At 42.8% G+C, this 25,220-nt stretch overlaps 1 protein-coding gene across 43 annotated transcripts in view; it reads left to right on the forward strand.

Moving 5' to 3' along the window:
• The first annotated feature begins 4,310 nt into the window (after window positions 1-4,310).
• ABI3BP (ABI family member 3 binding protein) overlaps window positions 4,311-25,220 on the forward strand; it is a 141,603-nt gene continuing 120,693 nt past the window's right edge. For 31 of the 43 annotated variants that reach the window (XM_081198865.1, XM_081198898.1, XM_081198904.1 and 28 more), the window contains exon 1: window positions 4,312-4,499. In XM_081198865.1, the coding sequence (XP_081054991.1) occupies window positions 4,421-4,499 (79 nt within the window). In that variant the 5' untranslated portion in view covers window positions 4,312-4,420. Of the gene's footprint in view, window positions 4,500-25,220 lie in introns of all 43 variants that reach the window. The other 12 variants (XM_081198894.1, XM_081198895.1, XM_081198897.1 and 9 more) reach the window with 3 other exon arrangements.

The raw sequence follows: 25,220 nt of genomic DNA on the forward strand, positions 1-25,220 counted from the left end.
AACAATTCTCCTTCCACAAGTACTAGATGTAGCTGTGCAGTTGCTTAGAGTAAGGGAATAACAAAGTAATTTATGGATTTCGTTGTGAGCATTTTTAAAGGGTTTTCTTTCTTGCTTTCTTTTTGGTAGCAGATCTGAGACAATGTTCTTTGGCATCTCAATTTTCCTGAAACCTTTCAACACATCTTGTGACAGATTTATGGCAAAGATAAGAAGTCCAATAAATGAGTCATATACTATCGAAGCCTCATACAACTGAATGTTTATTTAATCATAAAGTACCCCAACATGTGGGATTTGTAATATACATAGAACAGGAAGTACAGTCAAGTCAACTTTGAAGGGACAGTGGCAGCCAGCTGGTAGATATCATGGGCAGCTAAGACAAAAAAATGGAAATAAACTGAGTGATGAGAATTGTACAACTTGTTGAAAATTAGGCTTACTAACTCTTGAAAGATAAAATTAGGATACCCAGACAGGTGGAGCTCAGGGAGACGTGTGTTAAAGACATGGTATTTAGAAGGGATTGGGGGCAAGAGGCTGTTGGTGGCAAGAAGTAGAACCAAATGGCAAAACCCAGCATAAACGTCAGAGCCCACAGAAAACGCTGCATTTTAAGAAATTATTTTTATTAAATTTTTATACCACCCTTCACCTAAAGATCATGGAGGGGTTTAAAACATGAAGATGCAAAATGGAATAAACAACATAATAATAAAATAAACCATGGATTGCTAATTAGTCAAAGGCCTGGAAGAAGAGGAAAGTTTCTGCCTGGTGCCTAAAGATATGCAATGAAGGCACCAGACAAGCCTCTCTAGGAAGAGTAGTCCACAAAATGGGGAGCTACCACTGAAAAGTCCCATTCTCGTGGCACCAAAGAACTCATCCAATATATAAGACTAGCCCACAGGCCAGCCAAATACATTTTGCTGCCTGAAGCAAAGGACAAGATGGCTCCCCTTTCCCACTTCATGGGCAGGCAGTTGAATCTCAATTCGACATTGGTGATAGGGTAGCATTCCCCACCATACTCAAGGCAGCAAGCCAGATTGGAAGTGGGGAGCAGGAACAGGCATATGTGAACAGAAGGGAATCAGCCACCTGAGGCTATTGCCTCACTCTGCCCAATGGTAGGGCTAGCCATATTATGTCAAAGTAAACAGCAGTCAAGATCCCAGTTATGCCACAAGCATAAGGAGTAAAAGTGCATAATATAAGCAGATGAGCAGTATGCTGCAGATTATGGAAGAACTAAGTATCTAGAAGACATTCTAGGAAGAAATATTTGGTGTGGCAGCGGCGGCATGGCAGAAATCGTGTGGCAGCGGCGGCATGGCAGCAGCGGGAGGCCCCATTAGCTAAAGTGGTGCTTCAGGTTAAGAACAGTTTCAGGTTAAGAACGGACCTCCGGAATGAATTAAATACTTAACCCTAGCTACCACTGTATGTTGGATGAGTAGTAAGGTTTGAAGATGTGGACAAGTAGCTTGGATTGGTCCAGGTTGACCACTTGTGTTCTGGACTCTTGCTTCTCTTGGCTGATAAAAACTGGTAAGGAGGGCTGGACCAGGAAGGTGATTAATACCTTCTTGCCGGGGGCCTGCTTGACTGAAGCAGTGGTAAGACCATTCCTTAAAAGGTAAAGGTAAAGGGACCCCTGACCATTAGGTCCAGTTGCAGACGACTCTGGGGTTGCGGCGCTCATCTTGCCATATTGACCGAGAGAGTTGGCATACAATTTCCGGGTCATGTGGCCAGCATGACTAAGCCGCTTCTGGTGAACCAGAGTAGCGCATGGAAACGCCGTTTACCTTCCCGGCAGAACGATACCTATTTATCTACTTGCACTTGAACTGCTAGGTTGGCAGGAGCTGGGACCGAGCAAAGGGAACTCACCCCATTGCGGGGATTCGAACCGCCAACCTTCTGATTGGCAAGCCCTCGGCTCTGTGGTTTAGACCACAGCGCCACCCGCATCCCAAGACCATTCCTTAAGAAGCCGTAAATGAGGAAAATCTAAGTAATTACTGGCCAGTTGCCAATTTCATCTTCTTGGGCAAGGTTCCTGAGTAGGTGGTCATGGACCAGATCCAGGCACTCTTGGAGAAAACGGATTTTCTAGATCCATTTCAATCAGGGTTTAGGTCTGATTTTGGCACAGAAAGTTCTTTGGTCACCCTGTGTGATGACTTATGTCAGGAGAGAGACAGGGGAAATGTGCCCTTGTTAATTCTCAACCTCTCAGCAGCTTTTGATACCATCAGCCATAGTATCCTTCTGGAGCAGTTGTCCCTCTTTGTCGTTTAGCTGTCTGGCCCAAGCTTGGGCCAACATTAAATGTGCTGGGCTGCTACTGCTGCCACCTATCTGCACTTCTAAATGTTGAGTCTGAAGCAGCACACATACAATAATATAGCCTCTTCTGGGGCTAATTCTTCCCTATAAATGCATGACCATCCAACACGCATGCATGTAAAGTAAATAAATTGCAGGGAGGGAAAACAGCTTTCCCCTTTAAACCAACACCTCATTTGGCAATCAGTCAGTATCAAACCTGAACAGCTGGCTATGCCAGTCAAAGGCATGGTCATTTGGGAATCCTGCTAGTTAAAGGATGTTCTCCAGCTCCCCAGAAACACATCATACCCAAAGTAGGAAAGGATGGAAGGTACCAGAACAGAAACAAGGAGAAGAGGAAATGTTAATGACGCTCTGGAGACTCTTCATTGGAGACAGCTAACACAGTTTCTTCAGAAGAATGGCTTGAACGGTCTAGTATACTCAGAGCCGACTGAAGACATTTTGCTGCCTGTGGTGAACTTGAAAATGGTGCCTCCCTGGAAATCATAGTTTAAGGGTGCTCAGTTACAGCATGGGTAGGGAATATGAGGCTCAGGGACCAAATGCAGCCCTCCAAACCTCTCTGTCGGGGCTCAGGCCACCCACTCTCCACCTCAGTTCTGCCCATGCTGTTCTTTGATGATGGAAGACCATCTTATTGGACTGAAAGGGTGCTGGTGTTCAGGAAGGCTACACTAAGTGACACCTCAGTATCAATGCCTTCAGTATTATCAGTGACATTGAAATATCACCATCCAGCTCATCAGTTACAAAATCAAAGGCTAAGCAGCCTTCCTCTTTTGGAACAACAACAAAAAGAGGGATATGTGGGGGGGGGGGACTTCATCAAGAACCTCCTTTTGACTCAGCTTGTGTTCAATTCTCATACTACATTCCCCTCTCCCTGCCCCTCACCAGCCAGTTCTGGAAACACTGAGGTGAGTCTGTCTTTGTTCAGCACCTACTCCTGGATAAGGTGGTGTTAAATGATTCAAATGAGATCTAGGTGATTGGGTTGATGCTCAGAGAAGATTGGGAACTCTGACTCTCTTGCAGGTACCAGACTCTGCCCTCTCCATGGCATAGCCACTTGGCACGTTTTGTTCACAACTCCCTTGAATCAAGGAGGTCTCAGATCTTGTCTGTCTAGTGATTATTACTATACAGTGGTACCTCTGGTTACACACTTAATTTGTCCCAGAGGTCCGTTCTTAACCTGAAACTGTTCTTAACCTGAAGCACCACTTCAGCTAATGGGGCCTCCTGCTGCTGTCGCGCTACTGGAGCACGATTTCTGTTCTCATCCTGAAGCAAAGTTCTTAACCTGAGGTGCTATTTCTGGGTTAGCGGAGTCTGTAACCTGAAGCATATGTAACCCAAGGTACCACTGTAGTTTTGACTTTGTACCTGACTTAGGTCTCATTGAAATCAATGAGTCTTTAGAATGCCTATGTTTTGGATTATGTTTATTAACTATATCTTATCTGGCTGCATGCTTCTTTTGGTTCAGAGTTCTAATTCGATGTTACTTTTTTTTTTTGCAAAGATTGGTTGTTTCTCTTCATTTACCACTTCATATTAATGACTGTATTCATTAAGCATGTTGCATTGTTTCTTGAACACATCTGCTTTGTATCCACTAATCCCCCCTCTTTCTTGTTAAATCAATTAGGTCAAGCTTTGTTTTCTATGTGCTTCAAAAGTCTGTTTCCACAGACTTCTACTTAGTCTCCTTAAATACAGTAACATATCTTCCTTGTATAATTATTCCTGCCAATCTAAACGGGAAGCACAAGTGATTGCACGTTAAGATTTTGTAAATCTCAGCGACGGAGTGCTCAGTTGACAGCAACAGGAATTCTGTTTCAGGCAAGAGATTGATAATATCGTTTGTATTTTAATTCTCTTCTCATTTCAAGTGAGATGGTGTGATGTCATACTGTCTCCTCCCACAGTGTAAACTAAACTCCTGTCAAAGTTTTGCTGCCTCTGTGACAGAGAACAGTTTTGCAGCTTGCATTACCTTGCATGACACTCTCAGCATCTTTAACTGTACACGTTTGGGTTTGAAAGCATGATATCAAGGCTGATCTTTCTACTTTTCTGTGGAAATATTGCACTAAACCTTGGAAATGCTCAGAAATTGCCAAGAGGCAAGTAGATGTGATATTTTTATACTTTATTTGAGGGTGAGGGGGAGTGATTGGTCTTAATGAGACAATCTTGTTTTCAGCATGTGTGAAAGGAGAGTGAGAAAGAAATGTAATGGGGGAAAGGGCAAAAATCATGTATGAGAGAATAGCTTAAAATTCTTTCTCAAAACAAAGCAAATGATTTGTAGTTTCATGATTCCAATGAGGAAATCTGTGTTGCAAACTAATGAAAACTGATTTTGCTGGCTGTTTGCACATTTACTTCTTATTCACACTGGTGATGTGACCACTAGGAAATGTGGGTGGGGTGCACCCCATCTTTGTAAGGATTCTGTTTTTCAAAGTGCTTATGTTTTCTACTGAAATGCATGTTTGGAAGAGGCAAGGGGGGTGTTACAAGAACTGTACTTGATTTCCTTCTCTATAGTCTGAAAGAAGATATGTAAAATCTAAGGCATAACCCCAATCCCTATTAATTTAATTTTATCTGTGTTGTTCAGGCAGTTGGCAAGTGTTCTCTTGCTACACAAACATCCAGCTGTAATGTAAAATTGATACCATATTTCTAAACCAAGATCAAGAAATACTTTGCAACACCTTGGCACAAAAGCAGCATGCTTCACTACAGTTTGTGGACTTGACATTTTTCTGTTGACTTTGCTTAAATGCTTTTTAAGTACACAGTGTGCTTTGCAGATACTTCAAGAAGACGATTTATACGAGAAACATTATTATTTTTTTCTTTTTAAATGTTCAGTTGCTTAGAGGAATGCTAAGTCATAGAACAGCATCCATGAAGATGTCTGTATGACCAAGTTGAGGTCATAACAGCAATATTCTTTCACCTGCAAAATACTGAATAATCCTTCATCTTGACTTTCCTTCTGAAAGTTTGCAATTTTGGAATGCTATCCCATTTATCGTTGAATGGAAGTTGTGTTCATTATCCTTCCTGATGAAATATATTGAGTTGTTACATAGACTATATTTTTGCACTGCTCCTAGATAAGTATTCCTTTGGTGTGCGGCTATACCTCAAATTCTGAAGCATCTAAACATTAAAAAATACATGAATATAGGTTAACAGTTAGCAGTGTCATTACACTCTGGAGTTAAATAGTATGTATTGTCTGCATTTGGAATATGGATCTTTTCCAAGGCACAAACCTTGCAGATGGTTTTATTTGTCTTTCCTATCCATTTTTGTGGGATGATAGCCATAACTATCCTTGAGTGTAGATTTCTGGCAAGGAAAAATGCTTTACATTTTATGCTTGAGTCATTGGAGGAATATTCCCCCAGCATAGTAAAACAAAGCCACAAGTCTACCTCTCAAATTATGTCAACAGCTGAGAAACTTGTGTATTATTCTTCAGTTGGTTTCAAATGGCTCTCCCTTTTGCAAATTATTAAGTGTGAGCAGCCACACCAACATCTATAGCTGTAGTATGAGATTATTTTTTATTGTTGAACACGCTGCACATTTTTAAAAAATTATTATTTTGCTGTGTTAACTATTCAGAAATATACTGAAGGGTTGTGTCCTTTGTCAAAACACTTCAGTTTGGCTGGAATTGCATTCTAGAAACAAGATTTGTCTCTTGTTCCACTGTCTTGTCAAATAAAAAAGTCAAAGCACACTGAAGTGCAAACAATGCACACTTTTCTCAGTATTGTTTAATCCTATTCACAAGGCACACATATAAATTCAGCATAAGGACTCCCACCGAAGAGAGTGCTTTCAAGTCACTTCATAATCCCTGTAAGATTCTCTTGCCAGATTTATTTCTGGGTAGACTTAACCATTCCAGTGTTTGAACTTTCCCACTCTATGGTTCTAGAATCCCAGTACTCTGTTTTCCACGCCAGGATGTGAAATCTACTTCTTCCTGGCCTTATGTCATGAAATTGGATTTCCTTTCCCTGGTACAAGCAAGGAAAGAAAATTTGCTTCCTGCAGCTGTGGGAAAGAGAGCCAGTGAGACATTTGTATGCCAATTGCTTGCAAGGCCATTGGAGAAGCTGTTTGCACAAATATGCTATTCCTAAAGCTTACAACGTGAAGGTTCTACTTTCTGAGGTGCTGCCACTTCCACAGGCACCTGACTGAATATCATGATGAGAAACATCTGTTTTAAAATGTCAGTTTTGGAATTGTCAGCAGGGAAAATACTACTTTCTGTAGGAGTTCTTGGAAAGTTGGTTTGCTACTTAGAGAAATGCAGTGGAAAGAGAATTAATAACGGCACTCGTCACTGCATGAAAAAAACAAGTTATGTGACTGCAAAAGCAGGTGTGCAAAGGTTAGCTCATTATGTTTGCACGTGCATGATTTTGACAGACTGTCCTAATGCCACATAACTGGTCTGTGACTTTTTGCAGTTAGAAGTCACGGTGGTTAATGCTGGTAGAAAAAATTCTTTCCTTCCACCCTCTGCCTTCACTTTAAACATAACAAAATCACTTGTGTCTTCTGACACTTTATTTTAAAACTCTCCTGTGTACTGATGAATAGGATGGTTCTGTTAAACAAATGCTTTGTAATTTACACTGTTATTACTTACTTAATTTCAGTCCTGCCCTTCCTTCTTCCCACAATAGCTCAGGGCAGCAAGCACCAAAATGGTAAAACGGCAAAATTACAAGTAAACAAATCCATATAAAACAAGTAAAAACATTTTTTAAAAAACCATGTAAAACAGTCACATAGACTCACAGCTTATAATTTTAAGGTTGCCAGGAACACTATTCAGCCCTCAAATGGCTGAATAAACAGGAAAGCTTAAAATTACTACTCTCAAAGTGAATAGTGAGGGAGACAGAGGCACTTCACCAAGGAGGGCATTCCATAAATTGGAAACAACCACCAAGAAGGCCCTGTCAAGTTCAGTGCCAACTGAGCAGCACCAGTTGAAATTTAAATGTTATTTTTATGCACAGGCAAGGATTTTCAATTGAAGTCGCACATAGTTCAGCTGTTTATGGGTTTTTTGAAGCAAGATATGACTTTCTCAGAGGAATTTAGCAACCAGATAACACAGTTACCAGTCCAGAAAAGATCTCTGCCACTGTACTAGTCAGCAAGCTAGTACATGTATATGTGTGAGAAAAGTAGTGGGAAGGCTGTATGAGAGTCAGTGGTCAGGGGCTAGTTTGGTTTGTGTGTTAATGGCCCCACCCACCATTGGCCACACTCTGTCCATTGCCAGCCACACCCTCTCGCCACTGCATGTCACCTTTGTGGGCAAAAAGCTTGCCTAGTCCTACTTTACATAGCTATGATCAGAGCATCTTTCACCAAGAGCCTGAACACTTGCAGGCATCAGCGTAACTAATAAGCCTGGTTACAGCAGACCTTGAATTGTGTGAACCACGTGGAATTGCAATCTATGAAATGTTGACTATGGTATGCCATTTATTTAGCTTTTGGGCATGCATTAGTGCCAGCTGCTCTCACTTATAGTCATGGCAGCATTCATGCTGAGCTCACCATTGGCAATGCTGGTGCTGTTGCATAAACTTGGTAGCAGATATGGCAAGTGCTCCGTGCACAGTGGAATGCAGGTAGTTAAGTTGGGTGAAAAGAGTTGATTTAGTAGCTTGGTGCCACGCAGGTTTACACTGGCAGGTAGATTTTATCAGCTGTTCAGATAATTCAGGAAGAGAGTGTCGCCAATAGGAATGAGGTGTGGTTTTCTCCCCAAGCTATTTTGGGTTATGATGGAAGGGGACATACTGCTACCATTCTGAAAACCAGGGTGACACAATCACCAGCTCTGGCCATTTTTGCAACATCCTACAGATTTTGAGGAGCAGTACTACCGTTGCTTTTAGATGTGGCCATTCAAGGCTTGATGTCTGCCAGCTGGACACATGAAGCAGAAACAGCTTGTAAATATGAAGGTGTGGTGGCAAATAAAAAAATTGGAAAGGCTAGTGCTGGCTGCTGTCGTAGGATTAAATGTTGGCTGTATGGACAGCAGAAAAGGGGACCATACAGGGTTACTTTTTCTCTTAATTTTAAGGACAGGGTTTCCATTAGGCAAACGGTTACATCACCTTGGGTGGCAGGAGCAAGGATAGTCCTTCTTAGAGCAAGACATTTTGATTGAACTGGCCTGGGAGGAAACAGTTGCATTTCCACAGCAGCTAGAAAATCTATTAAAAAACCACGTAAAGGTTTAAAGTGAACTTTGCAGCTTTAAACTAAACATAGAAGATAATTTCTCACGCTTGCAGAGAAATGGCAGTGTTGCAGACATTCCCCAAGGCCACCTTGCCCAAAATGTTTTGCTGTGAGGAAGGACCCTCCTTGGGAAAGCAAGGCAAAGAGGAGGGGAAAGCAGAGAGGCAGTCGGTGTCGCCACCACATTTAGCAGCAGCAAACCACTTTAAATAAGTATGGGATGTGGGGAGAAATGCTGCAGGGGCAGTGGAGCTACCCACCCCAGTTGGCACAATGTCCGTCCTCAGCCCTGCTGTCCAGACTCTCCCAGCTGCCAAAGCTAGCAATAATATTAAGAACATACCATGAGCTTGCTGGATCAGGCCAGTAACCGATCTAGGCAAGCATCCTTTTGTCACAGGGCCAGACAGATGCCTGTGGGAAGCATGCAAGCAGGACATGGGCACAGCAGCACTCGTCCTACCTGCAATTTCCAGCAACTGGGAAGAATTCCTCTGGCAGTGGTGGAGGAAGATGGTCACAGTGGCGTAGCGTGGGTTGTCAGCACCCGGGGCAAGGCAAGTAATTTGCGCCCCCTAACCCGTGGATTTTAGCACCCGAGTGCGAGCGCGCCCCCCCCCCATGTTGCACCCGGTGCGGCCGGCACCCTTGGCACCCCCCACGCTACGCCACTGTTCCAACGTTCAGCTTCACTGGATGCCCACGAGTTATATTGTACAGAGAGAGGGATAAAAACTTTCCTCTCTGTCCACTCTCTCCTTGCCATGCCTTAGTTTTGCAGGCTTCTCTCCTGTCGCCTCTTGCTTGCCTTTTCTCTAAACTAAAAACAAACCCAATGCTGCCACCTTTCCTCAGGGCACTGGCTCCATCCCCTTGCTTAGATTCCCTCTACCAAAGCTGAAAGCAGCCTGAAGTTCCTCCTGATCGTGAATGGGAAACAGCTGGCGAAGCCGGCGGCCTGCCAGGGAAGGGATCTCTTCCTAACCTGCTCCACGGAGCCCGTTCCTTGCAAGCGCTCCGTGTCCCTCGGATGGCGAGCGCCTTTGGAAACGCGGAGCAGGCGCTTGCCGGCGAGCAGCCCCCCCCCCGCCCCTTCCCAAGCTAATCCTTTTAAAACCGAAAGCCCCTTAACCCGCTGGCGAGAGGCTTAGCCGGGCCTCGCCCGCCCACCGGCTTCCTCTCGGAGGTTTTTGGGGAGCGCAGGGCGCAGCGAGGCCCGACGGCGCGTCGGGGTGCGGAGGCTGCCCGTGCCGGCCAGGCGTTGGTGGCGGCGTCGGCGCCGGCGCTGCTGCAGCTGCTGCTCCTGCAAGCAGTGAGTGGAGCGCAGCCGCAGCGGCGGAGGGGGGCGCGCGCGCGCTAGGGCACAAGGCTGGCGGTGGCTGCGGGGAGCCCGGCGGAGGAAGGAACTTGTCCCTTCCCTCTGGACTCGCGCCCCCCCAGATGTTGCGCCCGGTGCGGCCGGCACCCTTGGCACCCCCCACGCTACGCCACTGGATGGTCATCAGGGCTTGTAGCTACTGATAACCTTATGCTCCATGAATTACGTCTTCATGCAGCACATAGTTAAATTGTGGAACAGGCATCCACAGGAGGCAATGGTGAACCCCAACTTGAATGGCTTTAAAAGAGGATCAGAGGAATTCATAGAAGATAAGTCTATCCATGGCTCCTAGCCATGTGTCCTGAGCCTGGGGGTAACCCGTAAAAACGCGGTCCAGGACCAGTCCAGAACCCGAAGGTTCTGCTGGGAGTCAGTCCAACAGGGCCAAGGCAGGACACGAGGCAGGAAACCAGGCAAGGCAAAGACAGGTACAGGATCTCAGGCAGGATCTAGCATACAGCGATGTTGCTTCCGCAACCTGGGGTGGGGTCCGACAGCCTTTTATCTTTGTCGGGGTAGCGGCCGGTCCTGATCCGCCAGTGAGTCACCTCCCTGTTTCGCCCAAAGGCGAGCACTCCTCCTGTGAGTACTTGGGTCTCTCTTTCTCTCAGACCTTAGTCTCTGCAGCTCGGGAGACGTTGGTGGGTTACTAGACCCAGGGCCACCTCAGCCTCCCCTGACCAAACCGGTAGTGGAGCAGCTGTAAAGTGATGGCCCAGCTGAAGGCAACGAGGTAATCCCCACATCTGGAGCCAGGGCGGGCTCAGGCCCCTGACTTGGCCCAGCTGGTGTGTGTTGCAGGAGAACCTGTGCAGACTGGGACTCTTGGGGATCAGGCCCCAGACTTGGTTCAGATGATGCCTGAGGCAAAGGATCCAGTGCAGAGCCCGAGTCCCAGGCCATCACACCATGATGGAACCTATGCTCTGCCTGCATGATCAGAGGCAGCATGCTTCTGAAAATGAGTTGCTCAAAACTGCAGGAAGGTAGAGTGTTCTAGCTTGCAGGTTTCCCATAGGAACCTGACTGGCCACTGTGAGAACTGGACGCCAGACTACCCATAGTCCTGATTCATCAGTCTCTTTTTAGGTTCTTATTCTGGAGGCAATTTTGCCCCACACCTTCTTGGCATGGAATGAGGCACCATGGGATATTTTTGGACAGGGGCCACCAAATTAGTGGTAAGGGAGCTAGCATTTCTATGGTCTATCTTCTCCCAAATGTGACATCTTCATCAGACACTTCATCCCATTTGTAATTGGGGGTGTAGCTGGTTGCCTTCTGGAGGACGTATGATTTTATAAATAAATGATTGCTGGTCTTTCCACTGTTTGGGGGCAACCATATTTTTTTGCTTTCTCCATGCTGCTTGATTCAGCTGGGATGTAATGGCATATTTCACTTGCCATTCACTTTTGTCACTTGTTGACAGGTAGTGTGGGCAAGTAAGAATAGGCTTTGGTGAACACTAGGAGGCATCTCATGGAAGGTGGAGAGAAGTCTTCTCAGCCTACCTCTTATTGCTGGCTGGCTTGAGGGAGGGAAGGCCTTTTCTCACTGAACACTGAACAGTGGAGGTGAGATGGAACAGCATAAACACAAACTCAGTTTGCATTTAAAGCAGACCCACAATGTATCATCCAGCCTTACGAAGCCAGGGCAGTGTTGCCCAAGGCAGAAAATCTGGGCTTCCTCGGAGTTTCTTCCTGCTATTTATTCCTGCTGGGAAGAGTTAGATTTTAAGTCAGCCCATTGCAGATCCTTGATTAAATAAATATGATCCCTTAATTCCAATGGTTGTCTAGTGTCTTAATTCCAGGGGTGTGGTGGCAATGAAACTTTTAGCTGAATTGATACTAGAACACTCCTTATTTTTCACATTTTGAATTGATGATTCTTTATTTCATTGAGAAGGTTGATCACCTTTTGGGATTATTTTGTCAGCAAATTCAGGTGGATCTTCTGAATTGATTATCCTTATTCTGCATTGATGCTGAAACAGTGTTTCTCTCTGAACAGTCAAAAAGGGCAGTCTAATTCTGACGCCAAGTGCACCAGAAGGAAACTTTGTTATTACATGTTCCCCAGTGTATTGAAACATGACTGTGAGCAGTTTGAAATAAAAACAAATGCTCCAGTTTTTCCATAGTGCCTCATATTCTTATTAGCCTTCAGGCTGTTCTTACAAGGGTACCTCCCAGAACTGTATTCAATAAGGCAAGACTAACTCATCCAACCCCAAATACTTCCTGGGTTTGAGGGGACAAGTCAGCAAAGTAGATCAGATGACAGATTTAGCTTTACCTGACTACAATGACAAAAGAATTCCAGGCTTCTTGAATTAAGTCTCAAACAGTATGCTGATTATATGCGACTCTGTAAAATAAAAACATTCACTTATTGACAGAAATATAGTGAAACAGAAAACACTTGGCATGATATGGAACTTGGTAAACATTGCAGAGTAAATACTATGTAGCTAAAAAAGAATCTGTGATATAGAAACAAGACCAAACAAGTTGGGTCTTAGAGTCTGTTTTAGATGCTTTATTGTGCAGCAGACTATTACTCTGTTTCCCATTTCCTGGAGCTTATTTTGTAAAGCTGGTGAACTTTACCAGGTAAAGAAAACATAATGCTTTTGCTTTTATGGACGGCCTAGCAAAAGATGAGTTTACAGATATTCATTCTCTAGTGTATTGTGGATGTTGTGTGTGGTGGAATGAGCCAAGATGCTGTCTGGAAGTGCAATGGAAGGCAGTCATGTTAGAACTGGAACCCATAGGCAACAAAATGTAGGTCAACTTTTTTCTTACTTTCCCCAAGGACAAGAACCAGCCAGCATTTTAGAATTAACACCAGATGACTAGCCTATTCCTTTTCTCTTTTGTTTGCCATAACCTTCCATTTTCATTGCTATTCCACATACCCCTTTCTAGCATGGCAAGAAAATCTATATTGGTGTTAACAAATGCTCTTAAATTTGTATCATCTTAACCCTTTTCACCATTTTGCAGTGTAAACAAAAATGTGTGTGAAGGTGCAGCAGACTCCAACGTATGCGCCTTCAGTCTGAAGAACCTCCCTATTCAAGAACCCTGTAAAAGCAGGTTCCCAAAGGCAGAGCCCACTATGCGTGTATGGAGATGTCTTGTCAAATGGTACAATCAGTGGGTTGTATCCAGTGTTGCCATTCCACTCACACAACAGATTTCCACTTGCACAATGGAACTTCCCCCTCTCATTGCACACAAATGAGGGTAATGGATGGTTGGTGAAGGACCCTGTGTGAAAGGCAGGGAAGGGAAGCTCCCAGGAGAGAGCTGGGAGGGTTCACCTCTTTCTGTGTGGGAAAAATCTACTTGAGAGAAAGAGAGGACTTTGTTTTTTATTGCAATATACTATGAAAAGTCTTAATAAAATCTTATTTTTTACAAAGGAACTTTCCCCTGTCCTGTGCAGGCCCTCGTGGAGCCTCAAAATCTGCCTCAGAGGGTTGGGAAGACCCTTCGGAGCAGCTTTGGAGGCAACATGATGAAAAGAAGGGAAAGTTCTGCGGCACAAGTTGAATAACATTTGCACAGCACTGGACAAAATCCTGTGAATATACATAAGGGAGATACAGTTATGAGATTGCCTTCATTACAGGCATCTTCATTGTTGTTGTTGTTTAGTCATTTAGTTGTGTCTGACTCTTCGTGACCCCATGGACCAGAGCACCTTCATTGTACCCATGGATAAATGATAAGAAATTACCTTGTGGTGAAAATAAACCTAACTGATGCAATGGTTAACTTTGATTTTAGCAGAAGGAGCAAGGTGAACGGTGTGAAATAATCAAGATAAACAGGAAAAAGGTCAGAATGGATTACCTATGACTTTCTCAGTGAAATTACTAAGTCTAATGCTATCCAACAGTATTTCAGTTTACTAACTGGGATATTGATGGTGCACTAGAAAATACTCTCAGGCTGAGGTGTGTTTTGTTTTTCCCTTTGGAAAGTTCAGCCTTTGCCCCAGTCGCTAACCCTAGAAGATGCACTTCTGTGCCAATGCCTGGCAGCCCTGTGCCACCCACTGTTCTCCATTACAAATCGCTTGTTATTTGGCTCTTTCAAAGAGTATAGTTAGCTGTAATCATTTCTACATTTGATCATCTGTGTTGCATTAGGTAACACTTGCCCTTAACCTCAACATGTGCTTTCATTTATTTTTGTCAAACAATGTAATTTCTTACAGTGTATTCTGTGGCAGCTGATAACTTTGACTTTTTACATTTATTTTTTTGCTAAAGGTTTTCTGGCTTCCACATAATATTTATAAATAATTGGTGGCTGTAAGCCATACATGATCCTATAAAATTGCAGCACAACTGTATTCTAAACACCAGCCCCAGCAGTGCAAAAGTCATATAGAGTTCCATGGATTTGCCATTTACTGATTTGAGGGGAGACTTTTAAAGCAATGTCAGCTTCCTGAAAATGGGCATTAAAGTTGGGAACATAGGAAGCTGATACAATCAAATGTAATAAAATAAATAAAGGAAGCAATACAAATGCAATTAAAAATCATACAACATCTAGCACAACACAATACAGCAGGCAGAAAAATAATATTAAGTAGTCCTCCAAGACCATCAGCAATTTTCAAGGGTCCTTGTGGGGGGGGCAATTTTGGGAGCCACTGTCCTCAGTCAACCTGAAAATGCTGGGAACTGCGGACATGCAGAGCTGAGCTGCAGCCCTTTCTGTTAAAATTACCTTGATTATTAGCTCCATGGCAACTGAAAGCACAATCCTATGTAAGCTTACATAGAAGTAAGTCCTACTGTATTAAGTGTGGCTTCCTTGCAGCTAAGCATGCATAGGATTTTACCCTTAGACACAACATTAATCTATATCTTTGAAATGAAATCATTGCTTATTTCTGAACTGTCTACTTTCCATTTCCATTTGCAATTTTAATATATGCCTAGTTTTGCAAATTATTTGTTGAAGGTGAACTGCAAGTGCTCTTCGATGTGACACTATACTGTCATTAATACTGCAGTTGAGTTAGTGCCGAAGTCCATGTTACGTTCATTTATTGGAACACAAGGACTGTTATTCTGAGCCTGAGGTAATCTAGCTGAGGATTTTCTTTCTGGCTAAGGATAGCACTAGATGTTTCAGAGCAGTCACATGATGAAGGAATGATTTATCCCCTCTTGTATGTGCTCCATGAAGTATTTATTTAAACTTGTCCTGTGACTGAATGCTGAACTTGAGAAAATGGCCAAGAGCACAAGTAAGAACCTTTTCCAGCAAGGTTTCAGTAAGAAAGTGCTAAAACTTCTCTTGTTAAAGGTATTCCAGACGGTGCCAAGTTGAATTTGAAGAAGCTTGCTAAGATTAGCATAGGAAGAAGTTTGCTAGATCAGACCAAATGTCCATCACCTCAAACATCCTGCTCTCCACATGGGGCAGCCAGATGCCTCCAAGAAGCCCACAAGCAGGGCATAAGCTACCCACTCTGCAGTTGCTTCCACCAACTTGTGGGCATAACTCATTATGACCGATTGTCATTCAGGAACCCATTAACCAAATATTTGTGTAACCCTCCTCTAAAGCGATCCATGTTGTTAGCTGTCACCGTATTTTGTGGCAGCAAAATCCATGAATTATGAGTTTCTTTGTCTAGTCTGAATCTGCTAGCAATAAATTTCATTGAATGACAGGGAATTTCTAGTGTTACACTCCACCAGCTTTTGTGCCCTCTTTGCTGTGTGTCTCCAATTAAAATCGCCCACACAAAATTACAGCAAAGCAAATGCAGCACCATAAACACATGTCCATAATTGCTCTTACCAGAGATCTCTATAAACTTGCAGGCCACATAATTGTGACATGCAGTGACTTTACTTTGGGCAGGGCAAGGATAGTTTAGGACAAAGGCAGTTTGGATTTGATATCCTACTTTATCAATACCCGAAGGAGTCTTAAAGCGACTAACATTCTCCTTTCCCTTCCTCCCCCACAACAAACACTCTGTGAGGTGAGTGGGGCTGAGAGACTTCAGAGAAGTGTGACTGGCCCAAGGTCACCCAGCAGGTGCATGTGGAGGAGCGGAGACGCGAACCTGGTTCACCAGATTACCAGTCTACCGCTCTTAACCACTACACCACACTGGCTCTCGCATCCTTTGCAGGGAACCCTTGAATCCTTCCCTTATCAAGCAGAATTAGGCCCTTTAGTGTAATGCTCTTATAGCTTTGGAGTGGCAAGTGAGACAAAGGCAGGCAGTATTGCACCACTTGCTCTGCTTTATTTAAGGCGATTTCCACCCTCCTCTTTCCTACAGTCACAGGACTCAGGGCAGCTTACAGCAACTTACAGATCAATAAAAGCATCTTCAAAATAATCAGGATCAGTTTTCTATTTTTATAAAACCCCATTCTACTTGCCCTACAAGTACAGATGCTTGCAAGTCCATGCAGCCCTTGCTCTGCAGCAGTCTTTCAGGCAGCAGATCATTATAAGGGTCTAGGCAGAGGCAGGCCTCAGGCAAAATAAGACAGTTGCCTCTGGTATGGGAAGCTGGGAATGGAGAATTGGTGCTATCAGGCCTTTGTACACTTCCCTCACTATCTGGCCAGCCGCTGATGCTCCTTCCACCTACACACCCATCCTGTGAAACTCCTGTCCAGTATGGGAAACTCCAGTGCACCTGACCAATCCCCATTCCTAATTCTGAGGAAGGACCCCATTCTTTGGAGTGAGGGATGGGTTCTGCTCCTCCTACAGCTGCTCCCACATTCCTCCGCCTCCTCTAACAGTTGTTTTGCCATTGCTACCATGGCAACCCTGCCAGCGTAAGCCCTCTTCTCTCCTCCTGAGAAGGGGGTCCAGATTGCCCAGAAGGAGACGTGTCTGTGCTGCTTTGCTGCAGCAACTTGAAACACCTTTTTACAAAAAAATTCTAGCTACAGCAACAAAGCAACAGCAGCTCACATAATCTTGTTGGCTGCCACACCAACAGAGAACACTACTGGTGTGGCCACCATGTTAGCAGCAGCAAAATGGTTAATTGTAAAGTAGGATCAGGGTGGTGAGGGACAAGGGCAGCAGCAGGAAGTGGTTAGAGACCATGAAGGAGAAGCTTTCCCATCTACTCTGCCTCCATCTCTCTGCCTTGGATTCTTCATTGCTTCAGGGAAGAAGCTGTGTTATGATGATCAAAGGCATCACCTCTGCAACAATCCCTTTCTGAGAGCAATTCCTCCAGCTTTCCCTTGATGGGCTTAGCACAATCTTGCCAATTTAGCTGCAGTAGTGTCAGCCTTCTTTTGCTCCAGTACAGTTTAAGCGATGTCTTGGCATGTGGCTGTAATTCAGTTTTGGTAACGCTACTATTACTATAGCAACAAGATAAGAAGTTAGCACTGAAGCTGTTCCTTCCTAGCACATAGAGCCTGGCTTTGGATATGGAAAAATGTAACTATTTGTTGCTGTGTTAGCTTAGGGAAATCTCTCTTATTATGTATATTCAGTACATTCCGCCGTCCACATTTTTGTTATTACACAAGACTGCTCCTTTTTTCGGATAAAAGGAAATTGTGGTTAGTACCAAAACACACACACAAAACTGAGAATTCCTAGAAATGTGTCTTCTCTTTTTGAAGTCATTTACACATGTGCTGGAAAAGTTTTGTTTATTCCATGCCTCATTTCAAGCCTGAAATTAGCAATTAATAAGCACATCTTTGTAAAATACTAGCTAGTAAGTATTTGGGGAAAACACTGGCAAGGATGAGCAAACCAAAATAAATCCAGGCAAGACAGGTGAGTGCATCTGTTTGGGAGAAACTGCCTCCTTGAAACAGGGTCACACTTTCCATTAAAGAGCAGGTTGGAGGTGGGATGTGCGCCTAGATTTGGATTGCTTCTCTGTGTCCTGATGACAACTGTGTCAGGAGTACATTTTATCAACCCTGCCTTATAGGCCACTTGCTAGGGTTGCCACATTTTGAAGAGCTAAAAAGAGAACACATGCTGACTTCTACTTTTAACTATGATCGCTATGACGACTCTCATTTTAAATACTCCTACTTTAATAATAATAATAATAATTAATAATATAGTAAAAACCCAATTTATAATTAATTGTAAGTTATATTCCTGTTTTATTGCTCCTGTATAATTTCAACATTTTGTAAACTGTTTTGAGAGGTTGTAATAATAAAAAAATTCCTTCCAGTAGCACCTTAAAGACCAACTAAGTTACTTCTTGGTATGAGCTTTCGTGTGCATGCACACTTCTTCAGATACACTGAAACAGAAGTTGCCAGACCCTTCTATATAGTGAGAAGGTGGGGAGGGGTATTTCTCAGAAGGGTGGTGGGAATGGGAGATTGGCAGATAGCTGAGATGAGCCTGTTGACGACTCTTAATGACTGTAATAGGTCTTACAGGAAAAGGCAAGGGTTGAGAAGGTGAGAAATGGCTTAGTCATGTATAATGAGATAAGAATCCAATGTCTTTGTTCAGACCAGGTCTCTCCATGGTTTTAAGTTTGGTAATGAGTTGCAATTCAGCAGCTTCTCTTTCCAGTCTATTTCTGAAATTCCTTTGTAGTAAAACAGCTACTTTGAGATCTTGTATAGAATGTCCTGGGAGATTGAAGTGTTCTCCTACTGGTTTCTCTGTTTTGTGATTCTTGATGTCAGTTTTTTCCTGTAAGACCTATTACAGTCGTTAAGAGTCATCAACAGGCTCATCTCAGCTATCTGCCAATCTCCCATTCCCACCACCCTTCTGAGTAATACCCCTCCCCACCTTCTCACTATATAGAAGGGTCTGGCAACTTCTGTTTCAGTGTATCTGAAGAAGTGTGCATGCACACGAAAGCTCATACCAAGAACTAACTTAGTTGGTCTTTAAGGTGCTACTGGAAGGAATTTTTTTATTTTGACTATGGCAGACCAACACGGCTACCTATGTGTAATTGAGAGGTTGTGTACTTGAAAAATGATGCATCAATGCTTAAAAGTAAATTGTGACATAAACTACAGTCATACCTCGTGTTGCGTTAGGTTCATATTGCGTCTTTTCATGCGCACGCACAGAAGCGTTCCGTGTGCTTCGCACATGCACAGAAGCGCTCTATCGCACTCCGCGCTTGCGCAGAAGCGCCGCTCTACTTGCAGACTTTTTGGGGTGCAAACGGTACCCCGGAACTGATCGTGCCCACAACTAGAGGTACCACTGTATTGTTGAGTAGAGCCTCCTTTATCTGATGCATGAGGTGTTATTCCCAACTGACAGATTATATACTCACATATGTGAGTACAGTCAAAAGAAGGATGGTGGGGAAACATGGTTAGAAAATGAGTCAACCAGAATCTCTGTTGTTTTTGCTGACTCATACTAGCACAACTACCCCTTTGGAATTCATTGTATTCAGTAAAAGTAGCGCTCTACATATTGTGTGAAGGTTTGCTGAGATTTATTTTATCTTCACCACTGGTGCAATTTATTTAAAACAGTAAGTTCCTTACAGCAAACATAAGAGGCAAATAGCAAATTTTGTAAATGGTGAATTGATAGTGAAGGACTGTTGGCTCTGCCAAAGACAGAGTCCATGATTGTTCAGCAACTGCTGTCTGGATCCAATTCCAATATTTTATCACACTTGCTATAGTGCTAGAACTGAGCAGTTGCTTCCTTGGCCTTATGTTTATTGTTTATAGAGATTATTTACAACTATTCATATCCTGGTGCTTCTCCCTAAGGAGTTTAGAACATTGAAACACTATAAGATATATGTAAACAATAGACTTTTGACTTCTACTCAGGCCTAGAGCTGAGGAATGGGCTGTAACTCAGTGCTAAGAGTCCCAAATTCAGTACTTGGCATTTCCAGGTAAGGCTAGGGAAAACCTGCCTAAAACTCTGGAGAGCTGCTGGTCTTCCTTCCTTCTTTTCATTCTCTCTATTGAGGGAATGGAGGAGAAATTTGCTCAGTCCCCATCTAACTTAATTAATTATTCACCAGTCCATGATTTCTGTGCAGATTGTTCAGTGTATCTGTCAATCAGATTAGGCACGTTACTGAATTTTGCAAGGCAGTTTTGGTTAAAAATATATATGCACAAAACGTGTATTTTAGAACAGTGGTTCCCAACCTTTCCCCCCCTTCACTGACCACTTGAAAATTGCTCAGGCCCTTGGCAGACCATTTAATGCTTTTTCTGCCTGTTGTAGCAATTGTAATGCTCTGCGCTCAATGCTGTATGATTTTTAGTTGCAATTATTTTATGGCTTGTGTATTCTATTCCATAGTGTTACAATTTGAATTCAAGTTTTTAATACAATAGACTACAAGAAATAAAGGAAGCAATAAAAGTGTGGTTAAAAATCAATAAGAAATTTAGTGCAATAGATGTGCCATTTCACTACTTCAACCACAAATCCACAAACGTGCAATGGTAAAGGTAAGGTAAAGGACCCCTGGACGGTTAAGTCCAGTCGAATTCACTTTCAGGCCGAGGGAGCCGGCATTTGTCCACAGATGGCTTTCCAGGTCATGTGGCCAGCATGACTAAACCACTTCTGGTGCAATGGAACACAGTGATGGAAGCTAGAGCACATGGAAACGCTGTTTACGTTCCCACCACAGCGGTACCTATTTATCTACTTGCACTGGTGTGCTTTCAAACTGCTAGGTTGGCAGGAGCTAGGACATAGCAATGGGAGCTCACCCCATCGCGTGTATTCGAACCAGCAACCTTCCAATTGACAACCCCAAGAGGTTCAGTGGTTTAGACCACAGCGCCACCGGCTTGTGCAATGCAGTGGATCACATGAGTGAAGCTCATGAACCACCTGTGGTCCAAACAACAGGAACCTCTACTTACAGAAAGGCATACAAAAGTGCATATTTCAATGCATATACAATGTGTATAATTTAAAGACATATTTTTGTGAGTTTAAAAAGAAAATTTGCAAAAACAAGCCTATGATTCAGTGCCTATGATGCTGTTATGAGACGGAAATAGGCTGATCCATCCATTGTTTTCCCTGCTGTCACAATGTAGATGGTAAACTTGTCAGGGCAGAGATATTTCTTTATCTTCTTTTTCTTTAAAGCTCTGTGTGCATGTTGAATAGTGCTACATAAGTAATAATAATAACCTTTTATCTTGCCATCTGGTCTTTTCTATGGCTAATGGCTGAAAACCTGTCTTTCTCCCCCTGCCCCATTTAACTCTACTTAAAGCAAGATTTGTTCATACTTGATTATTTCCTGCTGCCGGATCCAACCTGCATATTGTATGTGAATTGGAAAAATATTTTTCTAAGTATGAAAGAAAACATTGTCACTGAAACAATTAACTTTGTTTCTCCAGAACACTCTGTTAATTACTTTCTTCAGTTACAGAGTAATAGTACTTCAGGTTTACTTAATTCTTGTCTACAATAGTTTCTTGGGATTGCAGGGTTTTGATGTGTGTAAATTTCACAGGAATAGATTAGAATATGTAGAAGAACAAAATGGTCAACTCTCATTGTCTTACCTGCAATTTATCTAAGAGGCCAGGTCATCAGTATTCTGGGACTCATTTTCTCTTATGCAAGATGGAATAAATTCTTCCAGCTGTTAGAATCATAAGTATTTCAAGCCAACACTTATAGAACACAAATGGATGCAGCACATGTAATTCATGTGTGAGTAGATTCAGTTTAATGGAGAGACAGATTAAGTTTAGTTTATTTTGTAGTTACCCTTGGAACTACAGGGTAAAAATAAAATAAAATTTATATTCATAGGACCGTAGATGTACAAACATTCTGCTAGTGTACTTAGTACAACCTGAGAGATCTAAGTAAAAAACAGATTGCTACTTTCATTTCAATATTAATTCATTTGTGGGTTATTATGATAGAACTGATAAATCAACCAAGCAGAAGTAACTTGTATTTTGCCAATTTTGAGATTTCACCAAGAACAAATTCAAAATGAAGATCTTTTACATAGAGCTAAGAACTATAATTGATTTATCAGATAAGAACTGATTTAAAAGTAGGACACAATGTCTCAATGGAGGATATGACACATCACCCATATTAGTGTCATCATGCTTAGGGTTTTGTGTGTGTGTTTTGCAATGTAGCAAAAAGAAGTAATAGAACTCAAATTGCTACTAGGATTTGACCTATTTCCAGTAAACGTGCAACCTGTGCTTGTAGTCAGAACAGCAGAAAATTCCTAGACATTTCTGGAAGGCAATAAATTTTAATAGCTACAATCTCTTTGCTTTCCTCTCATTTTCCAGCTACTGTACAAGTTTCCAAACCATGAATCTTGATAAAGTGGGGGTGGGGGGTGAATGCCGGGAGATATGGATAAGCATTGCTTGTCTCTTGCCAGGTATCAAACGAATTCTTGAACAAGAATGAGCCCCAATGGAGGACGAATGAGAATGAAATGTCAAAACCCCCAGAAAAGATAAATTACCAAGAAATATCTCCTTTGTGGTCAGAAATAAGTAGTCATAATGCTTTCCAAAGAAGCATCCCAGAGGCAAGCATTGTCAGCCAGGCATCTTTTCTTTAAAACCTTCATGTCAGCTTATTGCCAGATGAACCTGGGGAACAACGATGAGTAGTTAGTGGGAGAAGAGGTAGCAGACTGGGAGGAGGAGGTGTCGGAAGCCGAAGAAGTAATGGGGTTTAGTGAGCAGGAAGAGGCTGTGGCAGAAGGCAGTCCAGAGGCAGAGATCAGGCAGGCTGCTGAAGAAGCCTGGGGGCCTCTCCCTAGTACTGCGATCAGCTTCTCTCCCTCCTGGACTCCCAGAACATGCAGAGAAATGAAGAGGGTGGAGTAATGAGAGGCAAGACAATGAAGCCTTAGGCTGCTGAGGAAGGAACCATGGCAGGAGCCTTAGAAAGCAATGGGAAGGTGGGGACCTTCAGTCCTCACAACTGCCTCATTGAGGGCAAGACCTACTAGGAAGAGTTGCTGTGATCACCTGCACTGTTTTTCGGTTCTTTGAATAAAGAGTAAAATTCACCAACACCAGTGGGGTTTTTTATTGCTGACCTTTTCCTGGCTCTGGCTCCTGACAATTACTCATGTAGACTTGCCCCTGGATTAATCAGACATTTAAGAATGGCACCAGGTGAACCTAGTTCTCTCAGATGAGCTGGTTTGATCGGTTTAGAAATGTCATTTTTAAAGAGAGAATTCCAGGGTGGAATCTGAAACTGGTATCAAATCTGTGGATATAATACTGGAGAATTAGGACAGGCAAATGGAAGTACGTAGTAGACAGAGTTAATTTATGGGATTTGCTTCCAGAAGGATATGGTGATGTCCACCAACATAGATAGCCTAATCTTACACAAATTTCTCCTTTAAAAGCTATCAATGACCACTGGTCAAGATGGCTACATATAACCTGCAAGATCAGATGGACCATGCTCTGGATTCCAGTTCCTGGAAAGAACAGCATTAGAAGGCTATTGCCCTCTCATTCTGCTTGCAGGCTTTCTAGAGATACCTGGTTAATCACTGTGGGTCTGATCCAGGAGGTCTTCTATGACTTAAGGCATGGTAAAGATCAGTTTAGTTTATTGGGCAGCAACTCTTAATTATGTCCAAATATAGATATGCATAGCACAAATACTCAACCCATACTACAAGATGATTCAGCTAAAACAACAACACAAAGTTGGAACTGGACCTAAAGTTGTTTACCTAAGAGCTCTCATGCAAAGCTTTAGGTGGAGCTGCTTCAAACCACATATGCTGTTACTTAATTGTCCGTTGTTATTATTATGAAATTCAGGGTTGTGGAAGTGTTATTGTGACAGCACTTGGGGATAGAGATCCTATAGAAGCTAAAGGAAAGAAATGGGAAGAAAGGCTCCATTATGTCCTGGAAAACACTTTTTGAAAGTGTGTGTGTACTTTCTAATATCATATGACCAAAGTCTGCTTTCTAACTTACTGAGCAGTATATACAGGATCTCTCCTTTAAAATCATCCAATTTACTTTGAACCTATACCAAAGAGAGAGAACATTGCCTTTCAAATGTACTATGCCATGGATTCTAAAAACTGAGCTAAATTTAAACTAATGGAAATGAGATCGGTGAATAAGAGTTTAATCTTGAATTCAAGCAAAGAGATTTCCATGCAAGGTTTTTCCACCTTCATGAAACTTATGCTAAGTGTTTCTGTTTAAAACCACCCAAGGCCCAATCCTCTCTTGTGCTCCTCTGTATTAATCCCTTGTGTCAAGGACAAAGATTTTCTGGCACATTGTGTTAACTAATACCACATGTTCCAACTCCTTAGAGAGAATGTATCTGTAGCACTTGTTTTTAATGTTGGGAACTTTACATGCTGTTCGTTTTGTTTAACAAAAAAGAACAACATTACATGCAGAGGGTAAAACTGTGCTGTTAAACTTCTGTATCCTGTATGTGAAATGGATGCCATGTGCCAAAATAATGTGCCAAGACTGGTGTTAGTGGATGAGGCCACTAGGCAGGAGCAAGCTGCTGCTGTTCATGGTAGAATTTAAACAAGGACCTCCAAAATAAATGCTGTGCTTAATTTGAACTATTTTTACATCTGATCACTGTTTGTAAAAGAGCAAAACTGCTGTGAATATGGCGCCATGGATTGTCCTACCAGAGACACTAACTGGCAGGTTCCTTTGCCCACTTTTTAAACCCTGGCTGCTCTTTAATGCATGCAAAACTGGCAACATCTTGTACCTGAGATTGTGGTATACTCAAACTCATAAGCAGAGCTGGCCTTCAGGCTTCCTCAGGTGGCAGAGGGTAGGAGGGAGGCAGGTAGTCGTGGTGAGGTGGTGGAGGTCAAAGTTGTGTGTGTCAAGAGGTCCATGCTGCACTCACTAGCCTGGTGCCCTGGAGGCAGCTAGTTCCAAAGTGAGGTTCAACTGCTGGCTTTGGTTGCCCTGATGGATGACTGTTACAGGGAGTAGGACAAGTTGGGGAAATGGCAATCCCAAACATCTGGAGGACCCCAGGTTGAAGAAGGCTGTTTTAACAAAAGGTGGGAAATGTGTGGATCATGTCTATCTATAATTGTGTCTCTAGGTAGCACTGAACTTACTGTATTTGGATGGAGTTGGGCACTT

This window comes from Podarcis bocagei (genome assembly GCF_964188305.1).
Source record: "Podarcis bocagei genome assembly, chromosome: 6".
Lineage (NCBI taxonomy): Eukaryota > Metazoa > Chordata > Lepidosauria > Squamata > Lacertidae > Podarcis > Podarcis bocagei.